Consider the following 22,320-nt stretch of genomic DNA (forward strand, 5'->3'; position numbering starts at 1 on the left):
AATTTACATGAGTTCAATCCGATTGGTGCAATGACTTTTAACTTCATTCCTTTTAGAATCAAAAAATTATTGACTCAATACCACATATATAAATACATGCATAAATAGTATGTTTGTGTGTATATACAGTATATATTATTGTTCATCTTTACTCGGTAGAAAATATTATAAAAAATTAGTTTGAATGACTATATGCCAAGAATGAAAAACACAGGTTTAATATTAAGATACAAGTAGTTTCGTTGAATGATTCAACTTCTTCAGGAATCACAGGCAAAGAATTATAGAAAAAATGAAAGAGACATGATAAAATTACATCCACAGGTACTATTGTCCTTTATACTCGATCTGTTGATGTAATTTTATCATGTCTCTTTCATTTTTTGTATAATTCTTTGCCTGTGATACCTGAAGAAGTTGAATTGTTCAACGAAACTAGGTGTATCTTAATATTAAACCTGTGTTTTTCATTCTTGGCATATAGTCATTCAAACTAATTACACACACACACACACACACACACACACACACACACACACACACACACACACACACACACACACACACAGAGAGAGAGAGAGAGAGAGAGAGAGAGAGAGAAAGAGAGAGAGAGAGAAAATTGTCTACAGAAAGATTCTCATAACAACTTCTAAGATAATGTTTATTATTACATCAAAATATATTTATAAAAGGCCTGAATAACAAATATAAATACAGTGATATGATATGCCATAAAAAATATTTATAAAAGAGCTAAATAGCAAACATAATCCATTGATACCTGTTATCGCTAGGGGTTTCTTACAAAAGATAAAATTAACAATGGTACCCTTCACACTACTTGTGATTTAACAGGTTGAGAGTATTCATCAAGACCGAAATCGGAATAAGAAGGTGGTTCATGCATATCCGAGTAGAGAGGATTCACCATCTCGTGTGTTGAAACCATTGCGTTGGAGAACGGGCCATTAGGCTGAGGGTTGTTGGGGTAATATGACGATGGCTGCTGTATATTGATGTTTGTCGAGTGGGAAACAGCAGGAGGTGGTACAGTTGGTAGGATGAACCCTGGTCGTGTCTGTTTTAGGCAGTTTCGGCAACATACACGGCAGATAATAATCACCAGAATTAGCAGTAGGATAGCTCCGATGACAAGGCCGACAATCAATCCAATCGTCCCAGAACTCATCGATGTACTTCCTCCTGTTGTTATTTCAGCGTTCACCCGAAAGTTTGGAAGGTCTGGATCTGAAGAGAAACGAGAAGGATGGCTTTATAAAGGGATAAGAAAAAAATTATTTCGAATACTCCTGTACAGCGCATCGGTCGAACTATTGCAATTCATGCTCATATTCTCCCACTGTTACTTTTCTTTAATTATCATTATTTAACTTCGTTTTTTTGTTTGTTATTTGAATCTCTCTCTCTCTCTCTCTCTCTCTCTCTCTCTCTCTCTCTCTCTCTCTCTCTCTCTCTCTCTCTCTCACACACACACACACACATGCACGCACACACACACATTAGAATATTTATTTTAAATTAAATTTAGGATAATGAAACTATTTTTAGAATCTCACCTACAAAAGGATGCAAACCTATCTCACACACACACCCACGCACGTTCGCTCATGCAAAATAATAGTAATAGTTAAAAAGTAATCTTAGGGAGAAGAGATGGCGGCAGTTGTCTGCCATCTCTTCTCCCTAAGATTATACACCCTCCGATTATTCCGGAAGTATACACCCTCACCTGTGTGTGTGTGTGTGTGTGTGTGTGTGTGTGTGTGTGTGTGTGTGTGTGTGTGTGTGTGTGTGTGTGTGTGTGTGTGTGTGTGTGTGTGTGTGTGTGTGTGTGTGTGTGTGTGTGCGTGCGTGCGTGCGTGCGTGCGTGCGTGCGTGCGTGCGTGCGTGCGTGCGTGCGTGTGCGTGCGTGCAGAAGAAACATAAACCCTTAGGATACACACAATTACGAATGGATACGAAATCCATTTGACACAGTTAATACAACGAGTTGTGAATTTTCGTTACAAGAAGGAGAACAATTAGTTACCTTGTCAACGGATCAAACACTGTAAAAATGAAATTCCCTGAAAATAAATTTTGGGGAACAATCGAATTATTCCGGTTTTTTGACCACATTTTTATTATAAAAGATTGTTTTTTTAAAACTAAACAAGTACTAAAAACAAACCCGACAAGTTTCATTAGTCATCAGACTAACATCTTCAGGGGTAAAGATAACTAACAGTTTAAGCACAAACTATAAGAAATTACGAAAAAACAAGTTCATTTGTTTTTTCGTAATTTCTTGTTGGTATTGTGAACATCAAAGCATTTCGTTAAAAAACCGAGTAACAGATCTATACAGCCGTTAAATGCGTGTTAGCTGATGTCGCGTTCTGTGGTTCACTTTCACTCTGTCCGAGGTCTGAACTGGGTAAACATTCAATAAAAGATGACCAAACTTGATTTAAAATGAAACCTTGATTTTTGTTGTATTACATACGAATTTTAATCATATTTGCTGCCTCTTTGAGTTTTCTTGTGAACCAGTTTTTATCAATGTAGGACATGTTTGTTCTGTCCCAGAGTACATCATGACCAGTAGAAGTTGTGTGAAATGCCAATCCCGATTTATGTTCTCCCTTTTTTTTTTGTACGTCCTTTTGATGTTCGCTGATGCGGATTTATTCCGATCTCTCCGTCTGGCCTACGTAGCAGATGCCACAGGAATAGTGAATATTATAAACTCCTGGTTTTTTTCATTGGGTGATGTGGAGATTCCTTCATGCTACCTCACACCACCACCCCAAGCTAAAAATAGGCGTCATAAAAACCTTAAGGGATAAAGCATACAACATCCCCAGTACAGAAGAAAAGTGGAAAGAAGAAATGCAATACTTAACACAGATCCTACAACTGAATTGTTTCAAAACTAAGACAATTATTAAAATTCTCAATACAGTACCTACAAGAAACTTAAATAAACAAGACTTCAAGAATGCAGTCACCCTTCCTCATATCAAAAATGTAACAGATAAATTAGCCAGACTTCTCTAGAAGTACAACATATAAGTGACTTTCCTGCCACTTGAAAAAATATTAAAATCTCTTCATCCTCCGAAACCTCCACATCACCCAATGAAAAAAACAGGAGTTTATAATATTCACTTTTCCTATAGCATCTGCTACGTAGGCCAGACGGTGAGATCGGGAGAAATCCGCGTGTGCGAACATCAAAAGGACGTACAAAAAAGAAAGAAAATAAGTCTGGCTTGGCATTTCACACAGCTTCTACTGGTCATGATGTACTCTGGGACAGAACAAACATGTCCTACATTGATAAAAACTGATTCACAAGAAAATTCAAAGAAGCAGAAAATATGATTAAAATTCCTATGCAATTCAACAAAAATCAATGTTTGATTTTAAATCAAGTTTGGTCAGTGTTCATTAAACATTTACCCAGTTCAGGCCTCGGAAAGAGTGAAAGAGAACTATAGAATGCGACATCAAGTAGCATTGTTTCCAATAAATGAGCTTGTTTTTTCGTAATTTCTTAAAGTTTGTGCTTTAAACTGTTAGTTACCTTTACCCCCGAAGATGTTAGTCTGACGACTAACGAAACAAGTCGGGTTTGTTTTTTAGTACTTGTTTAGTTTTAAAAAACAGCCTTTTTTAATAAAAATGTGGTCACAAAACCAGAATAATTCGATTGAACTTCTTAACCACAGAAACTTCCGCATGATTAACTCTTGAGGAGTTTTGGATATTTGTCCAAGCCAAATACCCAGCTCTCTCTCCACAAGGGCAATGAAATTTTTGTCACAGTTTTCAACATCATATTTGTGTGAGCTCGGTTTCTCCATGTTAACCAATACAAAAACTAAAAAGCGGGAAAGACTTACTAATATAGACAAAAAGATGAGGGTATCTGTATCACATATTAGACCTGATATTGCTGAAATCTGCAAAAGCCGACAAGCTCAAGTATCACATTAAAATAAATTCAATTTTTATAAAAAGCAAGTCCATGTGTATTTTTATTGTTAAATTTATGACCCTAATGTTTTGGTATTCCCCAAATTTTTCTTATAATAAAAAGTGTTCAGTGACTTCGAAAAGGTTAGGAATCCCTGACCTAGGAGTCATCCATCATAACATACGTTATGATAGATGACTTCACGCACACACTGAGCGACTACAAAGGAAACTGGCAGTGACGTGACGAGGGTATGAAGCACCTGTGGGAAGTGTCTAACTGGCGTCCCCCTAACTAATGACCACAATCTGAGATCCCAACATATTGACCAACACAACAAACTATACACCTTTGTTGATGATACTCTTAGCATTCGTGTATGGACATAAGCATCTACCTGCATGTTCTTTTGTATGCGATTGTCTACAGCCTGCATACACAGTTGAACAACTTGCACATCTCTGTTCTTCTGTAGTGAGTAGTATGGGTGCCACTTCTGACAAGATAAAGATAAGATAAGGAATCGTGATGTGAATGTTTGTTATTATCAGATGTAGATAAGTGACGTCATTTGTTAGTTGTGAATAAGTGACGTTATTGTTTTGAACGGAAAAGAGAGATATATCAGTGGATAAGAATTCCTGTCGTGATTGGTGGGATACTATGAATCAAATAGGGGTAGGGTAAAAGGGGAAGCGATGTCAATGTCCGGGATGTGTGTTGTTATGAGTTGTAGATAAGTAAATGGTTTGCGTATCGTATTATGGGTGATGGACAGTGATAACATAAAGTTTGGCTGAGGAATTTCGCTGGGGACCCTCATCTGTCAGCGACATCACGTGGTGTGTTTGGTTCGCTTAAACTTTGTGTGTTTGTTTAGAGATAAGGAATTGTGACGTTTTTGTGTTTGGAAATTTCTGGGGAATATGTCTCTCGGTGATATCACATGGTGGTTTGGTTTGCCTATGGAATTGTGGACGACGTTTTTGAGATAAGATATCTTGGAATTTTCCCAGGGTGACACACATCCATCATTGTCATCAAGATTGTCTTTGGTTGTCTATATATGGGTGTACTAATTTTCCAATACAGTTTGGGGTATTTCTTTCCTGTTAAAGTGTGGTAATTCTTAGAGTACAGTCGTGATGGCGGCAGTGATTAGGCTTTTCTGAATAATTTAATTATATGCTGGTGTCCCTCAAACACAAACACACACGCATTACACATGAAAAGTCGCTAATGTATCGATATTGATACTCTAATATGTACTCTATGATTATTCTTATGTAAAAAAACTATTCGGTATTAGAATTACGCTTATCAAAACATACAAGCAGTAATTATTGAAATTACAATTAGCAATTGTTATGTTTAAGATAAAAAAAATTAACATTACAAGATGTTCCCATTCTGGAAAGTTAATTTCCAAAATTGGAACATCTTGGTAATATCTAGGTTTTCTGAATATTCCAAATTGTTGATTTTTAACATATATTCACAGCAAAGAACACAAACACAAGATCTGAATTGCAGTTGACTCTTTTTTCATTATAGGTTACTGGGGCTAACACATATTCACAGCAAAAAAACACACAAAACATAGGAGTTGAAAGATATTTCTGTTAAACAACCAGAAAAGCTAGTTGACTACTTAATTTAGATTACTATCCGATTGGTCTTCTGTATTAATTCCTTCCCACAGTTGTTCATGCTATGTTTTCCCAAGCTTGGTGGGAAAGTCTATGTGCTGTTTTGTTTAGGGTAAGTGTTATCTCCTCTTTTCGAATTACGAGTGCTGTTAGAGTATGGAATTCTGACAAGTGAAATGATTTTTTTTTATCAATTTGAATAGTTATTTTCTGTATTTTATTTTTAAAATTCGGTTTAACTACATATTCTAACAGAATAACTGAGCAAAATTAATAATCAAATAAAATGTATGTGAATTTATTTTCCACCAGAGTAGATTTCTCATTAAGTCTTATCTTAAAGATATCTCTCTTATCCGCTCGCCAATTTTGTTGTATGTAGGTGGGAAATCGTGTGTTTAGGTTCAAACTCTTCGTTCCCATGGGAAATTATTGCTGTAGTCAATTAATGCTTACATTTCTTTTTTTTTTTAAATTAATATTGACTGTTAATTTTATATTCGATTCCTTGTGATCTTAACCTATTTCTGCAACTGACATTTATTTTATTTATTTTTTTTTTTATTTTGCATTAGTAATTTTAACTAAAGGATATGAGACAAATAAGGTTTTGAACTCGCCATTGTGTTTTCATTTAGAAACTTCTTTTGCCAGCACAACAAATAAATAGTTTTTTCTTATTATTTCAAATGAATATTAGCCCTGTAATATATACTTTGTTTAATTTCTATGTTACCTTTTATTTGACTGTCATATTATTAACAAATTCTATTTACTGAATCTAACATACAAAAATTAAATAAAGTGAAAAAGAGAGTATTTCTTTTTCTTATTATTCTGATTTAACATTTGCGCTGATGTTCATAGTGTATGATTTCCCATTGGTGCTTACGTTTAATTCACGTGATTTTTCTCCATGTGACATTTGAAAACAAGGTGAACTATGGTTTTTACATAGTTCAAATATGTAAAACTCATTTCCGTTAGTCCCAATTGACTGATGTCCTTTCAGACTCACATTGATTTCACAGTTGAAATATATTTATATATATATTTTAACACAATTATTAGATTAGATATTCTTTCCAATAGAAATAAATAATTATCTATTCTTATTTCAAATGAAAATTAGCTCAGAAAGAAAAAAGAAATTAAAGAAAAATTGTGAAGAAAAAAAACGTTTACCCTCAAATAAATATTTATGATCACAGCAAACAAGAAATTCATCAGCTTTTTCGAAGTTTTGAAATTCATGCACATATTGTTTTCATCATTTGGTAGCATTTAAATGAAGAACAGGTCTGGCTATTAAGTTCGTTAATATTTTTTGATTTTTCTCCTCCAATGGCGAGTATTTTTTGATATATGCATGTTGCTTCACTTGTTATCTGCATGCTATGATACCTTTTTACTTTTTTGTCACTTTTCAGGTGATATATTCTGCACTAAAATTCTGCCTACTAATTTAATACCCATTTCCTTTTGCTTCCAAGAGTTGACAGAGTTTCACTGAGTAGAGTTTCAAAAAAAAAATCTCTGGTTAGTTTGTGGCATGAAATTTCAAGAGAAAAAAAAATGTTATGGCCTCTTACTTAAATTTGTATAACACATCAATGACATCCAATTTGTTTATTCAAATTTATACATTTTATTTGAGTGAAATATTATTTACAAATTTTGTTTATTGAATCTAACATACAGAAAATAAATAAAGTGAAGAAATACAATCTATTTTTTTGTTCCTTAATCTTCTTATTGTTAAATCTGCACTGTTGTTCAAATGTATTTCCCATGCTTGTGGAATTGCCATCATGTGGTTTTTGACAATGTGACTCTCATCTGAATGTTAATTTTCATTTGGTGATGATCGTTGGGAATTTATTACTGTAGCCAAATTGAGGACTCATATTTATTTTTTGAACCAATACATATATTTCTGAACATTATTAAAAGCACAGAAGCTTTCATTATGTTTCCAAAAGCATTTAAAAGTACACATTATATTTTCACGTTTTGGGCATCTAATTTCATTTAAATCATGAACAAGCCTCCCTATTAACCTTGTTAATGTTTTTGATTTTTTTCTCTTCCTTTGGCGAGTAATATTTGATATATTGCATGTTGATTCTATCAACCAATTTCTTTGTTTATCCAGAGATAGTGAACCAATTTCCCACTTCAGCTGATGGTTATATTTTATTAACCAAGAATTCTATTTTTTAACTCTTTCAGGTAATTCTTTCCAACTACAAGGTGATTTTGTCAATGCATATCTTACACTAATTCCATCAGAAATAAAAATTTCTTTAGGAAATAAATTTGACCTCTTATTCAAAAGAAATTGACAATCAATTATTCCAATGATAAGTGAAAATTCGTATTTTTCACTACTTTCGATTTTTCATATTCGTTTTCCTTCATTCTTCTTCTTCTTCTTAGATTACTTCATATGGCACCACAAATAAATGGTTTATTATTATTATTATTATTTCACTGATTATTAGCTCTGATCTTATATTTAAGCTAACTTTCTGTTACAAAATTCTAAACAATTAGAACTTTTCACAAAGAAACTTTCAAAGAATTTTGTGACTCAGCCATTATTTTTGCATTTTTACATTTTCAACAAAACACCACACACACAAAACAGCAGCTGCAGTGGATGAACGATTACCTTACTTCCAAAGTTACTTGACTGTATGGTTTTTTCTTATAGTACTGTTTACCCTTACTAATTCCAACCCTGACCATTCTTTTCAAAATTGAACCTTTTGTGCAGATGACTCAACGATATGTTTTTGCATGCTGTTGGATATACTGTTGGTGTGTTTTTATCTTACTTTGTGTGGGAAAAGATAAAATTTGTATATGTGTTATCTGGAGAGTACAAACATTTTTTCTATAGAGTTTAAATCATATTGTTTGGGTTAATTATCTGCTGTCTCTCTGTAAAACAACCAAATTCTAACAGTTCGATTTTCGATTATGTGAACGAATTGTTTTCAGATAACTCAAACAATGTCAATTGGTAGCATTAGACAATTTCTAAAATAATCAATACATGGATATCAGTTTTCAACACTTTTCCCCTCATTTCCAGCATTAATTTCAGTGGTGATTTTTTAAAAATCATTAAACAGAATTGCATTAAGGTATAAAGTTGTGGATTTAAATATCAATTTCTAATCAGAATAACTGAGTAAAAAATTCACTGTGGAAAAACACAACAACAAAAGCATACATCATTATTCATTTAAATTTACAAATGCATATTTTATTTTACTGAAATACTATTTACAAGTATATTCACTCAGAAAAATTCGAATCATGTAATTACCTAAAAATATTTCACAATATTTTAGGTAATTAACCTCTTAACATTTTCCAAAGAGTTCAATGAATAAAATATTCGTTACTCACTGTTTCTTGGTTACATTACATCAAAATAGCTGGTCACGCAAAAGAGTTTTTAAAACAGATACCATACATTTGATATTGTGTCAGTCTGGAAATGACACCATGCCACCCTAAACATTCTGTGTATTCTTTTGTCACCAAATATACATGAACAGTTTTCGTAAAATGTTCGTAAATGTCCCAAAATAAAGAATCTTTATCGAATTGGATAAAATCATCAAAATCTAATTTTGCCATTGAAGAATTTAAATGATTAGTAAAAATTTTCCCCACGATACGAATAGATAGTAATTCGGTTTCCAAAAATAGTAAATGATTATCAATGTCATACATTTTTGGTGAAAATCTCTCAGCTTCTTCACAACTAATAGAAAACACTTTACTTCCATCAGCTGCTGTATCATCAAGTATTAGTTCCCCAGCTTGGCATTTCAGAATATAACACTCACCAAGGTCCATTTCATAGTCAACTCTTCTTTGCAAGTAGCCAAGGATATCAGACCACTTCCTATGTAATTTTTCCAAGTTCCAATAAAATAAAATATTTATCCAGGAAATAAAATTTCTTGGATAAATACATCACAATATACATGTCTCCTAAAATGATAATCGGTTTCCGTCCTGTTAGAGTTATGTGAGGAGTTTTGTCTCGTGCTATTTTCCTGAAGAAAGAAAATTTTAATGAGTTTTGTGGCTCCCCCATTATTTTACTTTACTTTCCTGGATATAAAACACCACAACACAATAGGATAGTCTGGTTGAACGAATTTCCGTAACTGCAAGACACTTGACTCGTTTGTTTTTCCACATAGTACTGTTTACCTGACCCTTAACCCTTACTGTTCCTTCCAAAATGAAACTTTCATGCAGATGATTCACAAACATGTTTCTACATGCTGTTGGATATGCTGTTGATGGGAGATTATCTTATATTGAAACATCTTGGGGCAAATCATATCTCTGTAGCTCGAAGGGAATTCTACATTCTTTGTCCTTATTATGTTAAGTATTTTATCTTCAAAAAGTGTTTTTGATGTTAGACCATGTGACTAGTTCTCGTTTTGCTTCTAAAATAATAATCGGAAATCGATTATTATTTAAGAAGACACATACATTGTGATGTATTTATCCAGGACCACTTGGGAAAAGTTATACAGGAAGTGGTGTGATATCCTTGGCTACTTGCAAAGAAGAGTTGACTATGAAATGGACCTCGGTGAGTGTTATATTCTGAAATGCCAAGATGGGGAACTAATACTTGATGATACAGGAGCTGATAGAAGTAAAGTTTTTTCTATTAGGTGTGAAAAAGCTGAGAGATTTTCACCAAAAATGTATGACATTGATAAACATTTACTAATTTTGAAAACTGAATTACCATCTATTCGTATCATGGGGAAAATTTTTACTAATCATTTAAATTCTTCAATGGCAAAATTAGATTTTGATGATTTTATCCAATTCGATAAAGATTCTTTATTTTGGGACATTTACGAACATTTTACAAAAGTGTTTGTGTATATTTGCTGACAAAAGAATACACAGAATATTTAGGGAGGCATGGTGTCATTTCCAGATTGACACAATATCAAATGTATGGAAGTGTGGTTACCATAGTATCTGATTTAAAAATTCTTTTGCATGACCAGCTGTTTTGATGTAATGTAACCAGGAAACAGTGAGTAACAAAATTTTTATTCAATGAACTCTTTGGAAAACGTTAAGAGGTTAATTACCTAAAAATATTTTGCAATATTTTTAGGTAATTACAGGTTTCAAATTTTTCTCAGTAAATATACTTGTAAATAGTATTTCAGCAAAATAAAATATGTGTTACTGTGAAAGACCATTATCTGGCAAATGTCAATATTCTCTGGTGAATGTCAGCATTAACATAGTTGCTTGGTGTATGTATGAAATATTTGCTAAATATCATTTTTCTCACTTATACCGGCAAATGTCAACATTCAGCATGCACTGATGGTGAATATTGAATAAAAATATTTTTATTATGTTAAGACAATGCAACTTTTTAATATATGATATATGTCAAAATAGGAGAAATAATATTATGATATATGTCAAAATAGGAGAACGCTTTGCTTTTACAACTGCATTTAGTCGTGGAACGCTTCTTTTTGCAATTACAGCATATATAGCCTTGTCCTCCACTTCTCGAATTTGTTGCAGCTGCTTCTCTCAGTGAGATTTCTTGAGAAGAAATCGCATCTATCGAAAGTAACTTTTCTTTACAAATTATGAACTGATTACGGGTATAAAGCTGCTTGAGGGTACCATTCTTGTTTGCTAATTTATAAAAGTCAGAGTCTTCTATTCCAACAACTGCCAACACATTTCGGGCATCTGCACAACCACGGTCCACATCACGGACTTGTATTCATATGGTATCACCAATTTAAGCAGGAGGAAATTTTCTTTTTGAGGTTCGTAACATTTTCGTTGCTTGCAGTAGAAGATTCTCTTTCGCAGCTGCTCTTTTTATAGAAATAAACTGGTGTTGTTCATTCAGGGCTTGATATGAAGATGTAGTAGGTTAGGTTAGGTTCTTGGCTTGTCGTTTCGACCCCCACAAGACCTGATCTGTGCTTGTCGACATATACCGGCAATGGTTCAAATGTATAATAATATAATCAAATACGTCGGTCTTTCACTGGCGTATTTGGTATGTGTCGACATTAACACTTTCATTGCCAAGCTGAAAATTGGAATTTCGTGTGGTGGCTAAATTTTTTTTATTTTTTTATTTAGTTAGCGATGTCAACGCGATAACGCGTGATCAGCCGTTTGGGGAAGAACTCGCATCGCGCAATATTGCGTGATTGGCAATTAACATGTTAACCAGAGAATGTCGACATTCTCTAATTTCAGCGTTTCACAGTAACATATGCATTTGCAAACTTAAATGAACAAATATGTATGCTTTTGTTGTTGTGTTTTTCCACAGTGAATTTTGTACTCAGTTATTCTGATTAGAAATTGATATTTAAATCCACAACTTTATATCTTAATGCAATTCTGTTTAATTATTTTAAAAAAATCACCACTGTGAAATTAATGCCAGGAACGGGGGGGGAAATTGTTGAAAACTGATATTGATGCAATTGATTATTTTAGAAATTGTCACAGTTGTCTTGTTGTCACAGTTGAGTTGTCTGAAAACAATTCGTTCACATAATTGAAAATCTGAACTGTTAGAATTTGGTTGTTTTACAGAGGGACAGCAGATAATTAACCCAAAAAGGTGACTTAAACTCTTAAAGTTTGGTATAGAAAAAAATTTTTGTACTCTCCAGATAACACATATACAAATTTTATCTTTCCCCACACAAAGTAAGATAAAAACACACCAACAGTATATCTAACAGTATGTGAAAACATGTCATTGAGTCATCTGTGCAAAAGGTTCAATTTTGAAGGAACGGTCAGGGTAGGGAATATTAAGGGTAAAAAGTACTATAAGAAAAACCCATAGAGTCGAGTGACTTTGGGCTTAAGGTAATCGTTCATCTACTGCAGCTGCTGTTTTGTGTTGTGGTGCTTTGTGTTTGGTAATGTAAAAATAATGGGTGAACCACAAAATTCTTTGAAAATTTTCTTTGTGAAAAGTTCTAATTGTTTACAATTTTGTAACAGAAAGTTAACATAAAATATAAGATCAGAGCTAATAATCAGTGAAATAATAATAATAATAATAATAATAATAATAATTTTTTTATTTTTTTTATTTTTTTTATTGTTCTTTCAAATATTTACATATGTACAATGATCATCTATTCAGTATATTATTTTACAAGATTCAGCACTTTGTGTTGTATATAATGAGATTTAAATAGTAATGATGATAACATTTTTATATATATATATATATAACAATCGTAATAATAATTTACAATTATATATAACAATCATAATAATAATTTACAATTATATTGTTCAGAGTTACATAAGTTGTATAATATTACATGTTGTGGTTTACTTTTTTTTTTTCAAGTTTGAAAAGGTGTGATTATACAACAGTATTTACACATATGCAATCTGAATATTATGTGTCCTTATTTTCACAAACATACGGTGTAAACTCATGATTTACTTTTAAAATAATTTTTTTTACATTGCATATATTTGTTACAATTATTATATACATTACATTCATTTGTTTACATATGATACAATACTTACATTTGTTTACATGTGATATTTACATTACGTACATTGGTTTACATATAATACATACATTGGTTTTCTTGTTATACGTACATTACATGCATTTGGTTACATATGATACATCTTGGATGAGAACTAATTTTTCTTTTCCTTTCATCCTCGAAGTTTAAATGTAAGCTTATCTGAGGATGACACAAGTTGGTTATTATGTACTGTTTTTTTTTTTGTGGTGTTAGGATGCTACAGAATCTATGATTGAGAAATTCGCGCACGCACACTCACATGCACACGCACGCACGCACACACGCGCGTATCCCCCACACACAATAAATTGGAATGTACTGATGCGTCGCTGAACTGGAAGCCTGAGTTAATATATTGTGTTTCATTAAGTTTGCATGGTATTTTGGGTGCGTGTTTCTTGTTCGTAGTACGTCCTTAGAGCTATTTTCAGGCTATTGTAGTTTGTAAGGTTTCTCTATTCAAAAGGTAATTTATTTATCAGGTCTGGGATGTAGAAGTTTTGCATGGCCTTTCCGTGGTGATTATTGTATTTATATGTGATATAATTAGTAGTCTGAGGTCTTGTTATACGGTATGTATTTCTAACTGTCCTGTAGTTGGCATCAATATTTGTAGGCATCAGCAATAATAATAATAATAATAATAATAAACTATTTATTTGTGGTACCATATGAAGTAATCTAAGAAGAAGAAGAATGAAGGAAAACGATTATGAAAAATCGACAGTGAGTGAAAAATACGATTTTTCAGTTATCATTGGAATAATTGATTTGAATAATTGACACAATCACCTTGTAGTTGGAAAGAATTACCTGAAAGAGTTAAAAAACAGAATTCTTGGTGAATAAAATATAACCATCAGCTGAAATGGGAAATTGGTTCACTATCTTTGGACAAACTAAGAAATTGGATGATAGAATCAACATGCTAATATCAAATATTACCACCAATTGAAGAGAAAATCAAAAACATTAACGAGGTTAATAGGGAGGCCTGTTCTTGAGTTAAATGAAATTGGATGCCCAAAATGTGAAAACATAATGTGTACTTTTAAATGCTTTTGGAAACATAATAAAAGATTCTGAGCTTTTAATAATTCTCAGAAGTATATGTATTGGTTTCAAAAAAATAAATATCCAACCCATAATTTTACTGCAGAATAAATTCTCGATGATCATCAAATGAAAATTAACTTTCAGATGAGAGTCACCTTGTCAAAAACCACATGATGGCAATTCCACAAGCATTGGAAGAACCTTTGAACAACAGTGCCAATTTAACATTAAGAAGATTAAGGAACAAAAAATATATTGCATTTTTCACTTTATTTATTTTCTGTATGTTAGATTCAGTAAATACAATTTGTAAATAATATTTCACTCAAATAAAATGCGCAAATTTAAATGAATAAATTGGGTGTTGTTGATGTGTTATACACATTTAAGTAAGACAATAACAATTTTTTCCTTGTGAAATTTCATGCCACAAACTAACCGGACTTTTTTTTTGGAAAGTCGACTCAGTGAAACTGTGTCAACTCTTGGAAGCAAAAGGAAATGGGTATTAAATTAGTAGGCAGAATTTTAGTGCAGAATATATCACCTGAAAAGTGACAAAAAAATAAAATGGTATCCTAGCAGGCAGATAACAAGTGAATCAACATGCATATATCAAAATATACTCACCACCAGAAGAGAAAAATCAAAAAATATTAACGAACTTAATAGCCAGACCCGTCTTCATTTAAATGATACAAAATGATGAAAACAATATTTGCATGAATTTCAAAACTTCGAAAAAGCTGATGAATTTCTTGTTTGCTGTGATCATAAATATTTATTTCAGGGTAAACGTTTTTTTTTTCTTCACAATTTTTCTTTAATTTCTTTTTTCTTTCTGAGCTAATTTTCATTTGAAATAAGAATAGATAATTATTTATTTGTATTGGAAAGAATATCTAATATAATAATTGTATTATGTAGATAGGGCTAAATGGCCTCGCCTACTTCCCGTATATGGGAATAAAAAGGCGTTAGCTGATCTTTTTTTATATAATTGTGTTAAAATATATATATATAAATATTCCACCTGTGAAATAAATGTTGGGCTGAGAGGGCAACAGTCAATTGGGACTAACGGAAATGAGTTTTACATAGTTGAACTATGTAAAAACCATAGTTAACTTGTTTTGAAATGTCAGATAAAGGATAATCATGTGAATTACACGTAAGCAGCAGTCGCAAATCATACACTATGAACATCAGTGCAAATGTTAAATCAAAATAATAAGAAATAAATACTGTCTTTTTCACTTTATTTAATTTCTGTATGTTAGATTCAGTAAATACAATTTGTTAATAATATTACAGTCAAATAAAAGGTAACGTAGAAATTAACAAAGTATATATTACAGAGCTAATATTCATTTGAAATAATAAGAAAAAACTATTTATTTGTTGTACTGGCAAAAGAAATTTCGAAAGAAAACACAATGGCGAGTTCAAAACCTTATTCGTCTCATATCCGTTACTTAAAATTACTAATGCAAAATAAATAAATAAATAAATAAAATAAATGTCAGTTAAAGAAATAGGTTAAGAGCACAAGGAATCGCATGTAAAATTAACAGTCAATATTTAATTTTTAAAAAAATAAATGTAAGCATTAATTTACTACAGCAATAATATCCCATGGGAACCTAGAGTTCGAACCTAAACACACAATTTCTCACCTACATACAACAAAATTGGTGAATGGATAAGAGAGATATCTTTAAGATACGACTTAATGAGAAATCTACACTATTGGAAAATAAATTCACATACATTTTATTTGTTTATTAATTTTGCTCCGTTATTCTGTTAGAATATGTAGTTAAACTGAAGTTTAAAAGTAAAATACAGAAAATAATGATTCAAATTGATAAAAGAAAATCATTTCACTTGTCAGAATTCCATACTCTAACAGCACTCGGAATTCGAAAAGAGGAGATAACACTTACCCTAAACAAAACAGCGCATAGACTTTCCTACCAAGCTTGGGAAAACAGCATGAGCAACTGTGGGAAGGAATTAATACAGAGGACCAATCAGACAGTAATCTAAATTAAGTATTCAAGTAGCATTTCGGGTTATTTATAGAAATATCTTTCAACTCCTATGTTTTGTGTGTTTTTGTGCTGTGAATATGTGTTAGCTCTAGTAACCTATAATGAAAAAAGAGTCAACTGCATTTCAGATCTTGTGCTTGTGTGTTTTGTGCTGTGAATATATGTTAAAATCAGCATTTTGGAATATTCAGAAAACCTCGATAGTTTCAAGAATTCCCATTCTGGAAAGAAATGTAATTAATTTTTTTTAACTTAAACCTAACAGTTGATAATTGTAATCTCCATAATCATTGCTCGTATGTTTTGGTAAGCATAATTCTAATACCGAATACTTTTTTTAATAACAATAATCATAGGGTACATATTAGAGTATCAAGGATATATTAGCGACTTTTCATGTCTAATGTGTGTGTGTGTGTGTGTGAGGGATCCCAGCAGATAAGTAAATTATTCAGAAATGCCTAATAATCACTGCGACCATCACAACTCTACTCTAAGAGTTCCCGCCCTTTAACAGGAAAGAAATACCCCAAACTGTATTGGAAAATTAGTACATCCATCTATAGACAACCAAAGACAAAACTTCATGACAATGACAGATGTGTATCACTCTGGGAAAATTCCAAGATATCTTATCTCAAAAACAGCACCCACAATTCCATAGGCAAACAAAAGCACCATGTGATATCACTGAGAGACATATGTTCCCCAGAAATTTCCAAACACAAAACGTCACGTCACGATTCCTTATCTTTAAACAACACACACACAATTCTATAAGCGAACCAAATACACTACGTGATTTCCCTGACAGATGAGGGTCCCCAGCAAAATTCCAAACATTTCCAAACTTTATGTTATCACCATCCATCACCCATAATGCCATATGCAAACCATTTACTTATCTACAACTCATAACAACACACATCCAGGACACTGACATTGCTTCCCCTTTTACCCTACCCCTATTTGGTTCATAGTATCCCACCAATCAACACACGAATGCTTATCCAATAGTATATCTCCCTTTTCCATTCAAAACAATAACGTCACTTATATATAACTAACAAAAAATTACATCACTTATATTCATCTGGTAACAACACATCCACGTCATGATTAGTTATCTTATCTTGATCTTGATCTTGTCAGAAGTTGCACCCATACTACTGTAATGTCTTATACCTATTGATATCTTTGCACACGTGTGGTGGTTCCTAACCGAACGAACATAAAGTCGAAATCGTTTTCTCCTTTTAATCATTTCCATGATAATTCCAATTTCCATCATTAGCACAATAATATAAAATTGTCGCTCTTACCATCGATCTTCTCACCATTCCTTAGATTATAATTTAATTTAATACAATTATTAATTTTTATGAAACCTAACTTTTTCTAGACCTCTCACACCAAACGCATTCATGTGTAATCCGTCCCTCGTATACCAATCCAATCTTCACTCAGACTCACTTCACAAACCCAAAAGCTTGCACGAATTCTTTCTACACAGCCTACTCATCGACTCGTTTGCCATTATAGCCCTTCTTGTAATAATAGCTGCTATATTTAATTAAATCAGTACCCAAACAAGCTAAAGCAAATAAGCCATGCATATGTTCATTGAACTGGAAATCATAGCATTGGTATTGCCTTAAAACACCAGTTATTGTTCTTAATGATAGATGATTGACTAAAATGAAAAACTTACCACCTCCAACATAATCATATCCATTGCAGGGAAACACAATGAACAATAGAATAGCTACAACACGGCTGTAGATACAAGTTTCCATTTTTGTCATCCAACAAAAATACAGATGGTTTATTCTGAAAAATATAAAATTATTTAAATTTCTGGTGACTTTCTCATATCGTAATTAGGACATTTATTGAAGCATAATCATAATATAATATCAAATATAATTAATCTTGTAAAAAGTAGTAAATATAACTAAGTATTGGTATTTAAAAATGTACATGAAAGGTAAAGCTCATTGAAGTTTATTATTTTGATCATGAGTTTCTATTATAGTAAACACCACTAAAAATCAAACGCTAATCATAAAGAATCCAAGAATCATTCATCCTGCACAACCAACGATATATAGTCACACATACCATTGCATTAAATCATGGGAAGCTGCTGTTGTTCGAAATCACATCCAGAACACACCCTAAATAACTTGTTCTATACATAGACGGCTATGTATAGACCAAGGTATAAACTACGTATATAGGCCATAAATCACGGCGTGCAATGATTTACATTTTTTATTCTCTGTAGCCAAATAATCTAAAATCAATAAATGTTTTATACTTTTAGGCTTGGTAATAGTTCAAACTATTATCAATATATGGAGTTTCTGATCTAGCGTTTTATGCCATCTTGTGGTATATGAAATAATACAGTACATGGAATCTGTGAATCTAAAATGGCGTATAAGAAGAGGTAAGTCTAGCTTCTTGCTTCATAACTTGCTCTGAAACGTTACCGTCAACATATCCATATTGTGAAAACATTAAAGAAGAGTAATATATTGTTTTTAAAACTTTATATATAATAATTATATGTTAAAAGTAGGTTGTAATGTAGTGTTGCCATTTGGTCAACCTAGTCTTCTATGTAGTCATTTTTACCTTATGAAATATTTCTGTTTAATTTCAATTAACTATTCTCCTTTCAGCTTATCTGTGAAAGAAATACTAGATATTCTTGAACTTGATAATCTTGACCTCACTGAAGTATATATAGAGCCCCCTAGAAGTACATGATGAGTCGGATGACGATTCAGCTGATGAATGTGGGCTCATCGAAAACCTAACTGGAAGACAACTACGAGCTACTACTGAAGCAGTTCTAGCAGATGGTCATAGAATAGGAAATCGGGATACAGAGGATAGAGATAACGAAGATGAAGACCAGGAAACCAGCGAAACTGAAAAAGGGTCTAAGCGAGAGAAAGTGGGTAGTTGGTCACATGATGACATCCTACAGACGAGTCCAGTATTTCCGGTGTCTGATTTCAGTGTCTATAGAAATAAGACATGCACTGAGTTATTTGAAATATTTATTGATGATGACATTATTGATTTATTAGTGACTGAATCGAATAAATACTCTACCTGGAAAAATTGCCCATGTCCAGACATAACAGCAGAAGACATGAAGTGTTTCTTGGGGATACTAATTCTCTCTAAGGATAGTAATTATTCATCACACGACCACCAAACCTGGTGTCTGATATTAGATATGATCGAATAGATCATTTGTTGAAAATGTGCTAGGAAACAAGAGAAGAAGATGCACAGGACAATTCTGTAAATCTCTGGGACGTACACAATGTAGGAAATGTGATGGGCCTTTGTGTGGGATGTTTTGTCAAATATTATAGGTTTTTTTAAAAAACCATACGTTTTTAAAGGTCCATGGAGGTTAACATTTGTATTTTCTTGTATTTTTAAATATGTTGACATGTTTGTAATTTGTTTGTAAGCTGTAAGTAAAAATAATGAACATTTTCTTATTTTTCTCATATAAAGGAGTAGCGTAGCCATAAGGTCACATGCCATATTTCAAAAACCTGACATGTGAGATATAAAATAATAGTACATTCTCACTCCAATAACATGAATTAACACAATTTGGTCGGTGGTAAGAATTTTAAAGACAGAAAATAATTCCGTCCTTAATGGGTTAATTAACACATTCATTGACAATCACGTGATATCGCGTGTTACGAGTTCTCACCAAACGGCCTATAACGCGTTATCGCGTGGACGTCGCTAACTAAATAAAAAATAAAAAAAATTTGGCCACCACACGAAATTCCAATTTTCAGCTTGGCAATGAACGTTTTAAACGGAATAAATATCTACACCGGAAAAACTACATGGAACAATTGTTCAATTAGTGCTTTGGAGGCCCATACATGCAGATCAATAATCGAACAAGACATAAAACCCGTAGCTTAAAAAATCGAAGACACTGCGTACTAATACTAAGAATTTATTTCAATATCATTTACTATAAAAATAGATACGTATTGTGTAACACAACTGACACAACCATCTCTACAACTAGGCGCTGTAACAGCTTGTATGGAGTGGCCATAAAAGCATCTCATATCCACACTACTTACAACCTTTCATACAATCTAAAACATCTGACAAGTTACAGAAAATTAAAATATGAACTGTGGTCATTGTATCAACACACGTACTACAACACAAGTTGATATCTTTATACAAGATCTTTTTCTTCTTCTGTAGCTTTTCCCACTTAAGTAGGGTCGCTGTTTGTGGAGAGTCTCCTCCACAACTTCCTGTCTTTGGCTGTAGCCATATCCAAGCTTTTCATCCTCAAGTCCTCCTCCACCATCTCTTCATTGGCCGTCCGCACTTTCTCTTTCCCGGCACATCCATTTGCATGACCTTTCTGCCCAATACTCTTCCTCCCTCCTCATCACCTGACTAAACCATCTCAATTTTGCCTCCTGTATCTTTGCTCCCAAGTTCGTAACTTTCACCGTTCCCCTTATATAGTCATTTCTCAGACGACCCTTTCTGGTCACACCACACATCCACCTAAGCATTTTCATCTCCGCTACCTCCATCCTGCTGATGTTATTTTTCCTCAGGGCCACAGTTTCCATAACATACGTCATAGCAGGTCTCACTACTGTCCCTTAGATTTTGCCTTTTAGATTCATCGGCACCCTCTTATCACATAGCACTCCAGCCATGTCTCTCCAGTTCCTCCATCCTGTTTATATCCTGCACCCCACTTCTTTCTCAGCATCACCATCCCCTTTCACTATTGAACCTAAGTATCTAAAGTCCCTCACCTTTCTGATGACATTTCCTTCCAGCTCTAGATTTGCCTCCTGGCTGCCATTCACTTTGCAACACGTATGCTCGGTCTTACTTCTGCTCAGTCTCATACCTCTCTCTTCCAGTACTTTACTCCAACTGTCCAATTTGGCTGCCACTTCTTCTGTTGATTCTGCACACAGCACGATGTCATCTGCATAAAATATAGTCCAAGGCCCGCTTCTCTCACTTCCTCCGTCACCACCTACATCACAATATTAAACAGGAACGGACATAATGCAAGCCAACTGTCACTGGAAAACGTTCTGTCTCTCCCAGGCAGGTTTGAATACTTGTCTTCACATTTCTGTACATCTCCTGCACCAAACTGATATATTTCTCCGGTACCTTCTTCTCCCTCAGACACCTCCAGACTTCTTGTCTTGGAACTCTATCATACGCTTTCTAAAGATCAATAAATACCAGATGTAGCTCCCCTTGCTTCTCTCGAAACTTTTCCATTATCTACCGTACCTCATAGATAGCATCTGTCGTCGATCGACCAGGCATGAAGCCAAATTGCTCTTTTGCAATCGCTTCCTCCTTCCTCATTCTTCCATCAAGAATGCTCTCTAGGATTTTCATTGTGTGGGACATCAACTTTATTCGTCTGTAATTCTTACGGTCTTGTGCATCCCCTTTTCTCCTGTATATGGGGACAAGAATACGTTTCCTCCATTCCTCGGGTATATTTTCCTGTTGATAAACTTGTATTAACAGGTCCCACAGCAGGTCAATTCCTTTTTCCCCCAGTGCCTTCCATGCCTCCACTGGGATCCAATCAGGGGCCCACTGATTTTCCATTCTTCATCCTCTTTATGGCTTCCTTCACTTCCACTCGACTAATGATCTGCACCATAAGGCTCCCCATCTTCTCTGTGAGTACTTGCATTTTCTTCATTCAAAAGCCCTTCAAAGTATATTCTCCATCTGTTTCTTATATCCACATCCCTCCTTAAAACCCTTCCTTCAAAGTCTTTGATCTGCCTCACATGTACGATGTCCTTTGATGCCTTATTTCTACATTTTGACAATCTATAAATCTTTCTCTCTCCTTCCTTTGTTTCTAATTGATCATAAAG

The 22,320-nt window shown here is 33.4% G+C and overlaps 1 protein-coding gene across 1 annotated transcript in view; it reads right to left on the reverse strand.

The window, feature by feature from the left end:
* Positions 1 to 642: 642 nt before the first annotated feature.
* The window catches only part of LOC150103580 (uncharacterized), a 29,550-nt gene continuing 7,872 nt past the window's right edge, over positions 643 to 22,320 (reverse strand). Inside the window, exons 2-3 of the mRNA XM_090398393.1 lie at positions 18,078 to 18,196; positions 643 to 1,248 (exon numbers count right to left, since the gene is read on the reverse strand). Of these exons, the coding sequence (XP_090254519.1) occupies positions 833 to 1,248; positions 18,078 to 18,196 (535 nt within the window). The 3' untranslated portion in view covers positions 643 to 832. The remainder of the gene's footprint in view (positions 1,249 to 18,077; positions 18,197 to 22,320) is intronic.

Source organism: Typopeltis vanoorti, chromosome 9 (assembly GCF_054136105.1).
Source record: "Typopeltis vanoorti isolate ZY-2024b chromosome 9, IOZ_Tvanoo_1.0, whole genome shotgun sequence".
In the NCBI taxonomy this organism is placed as follows: domain Eukaryota; kingdom Metazoa; phylum Arthropoda; class Arachnida; order Uropygi; family Thelyphonidae; genus Typopeltis; species Typopeltis vanoorti.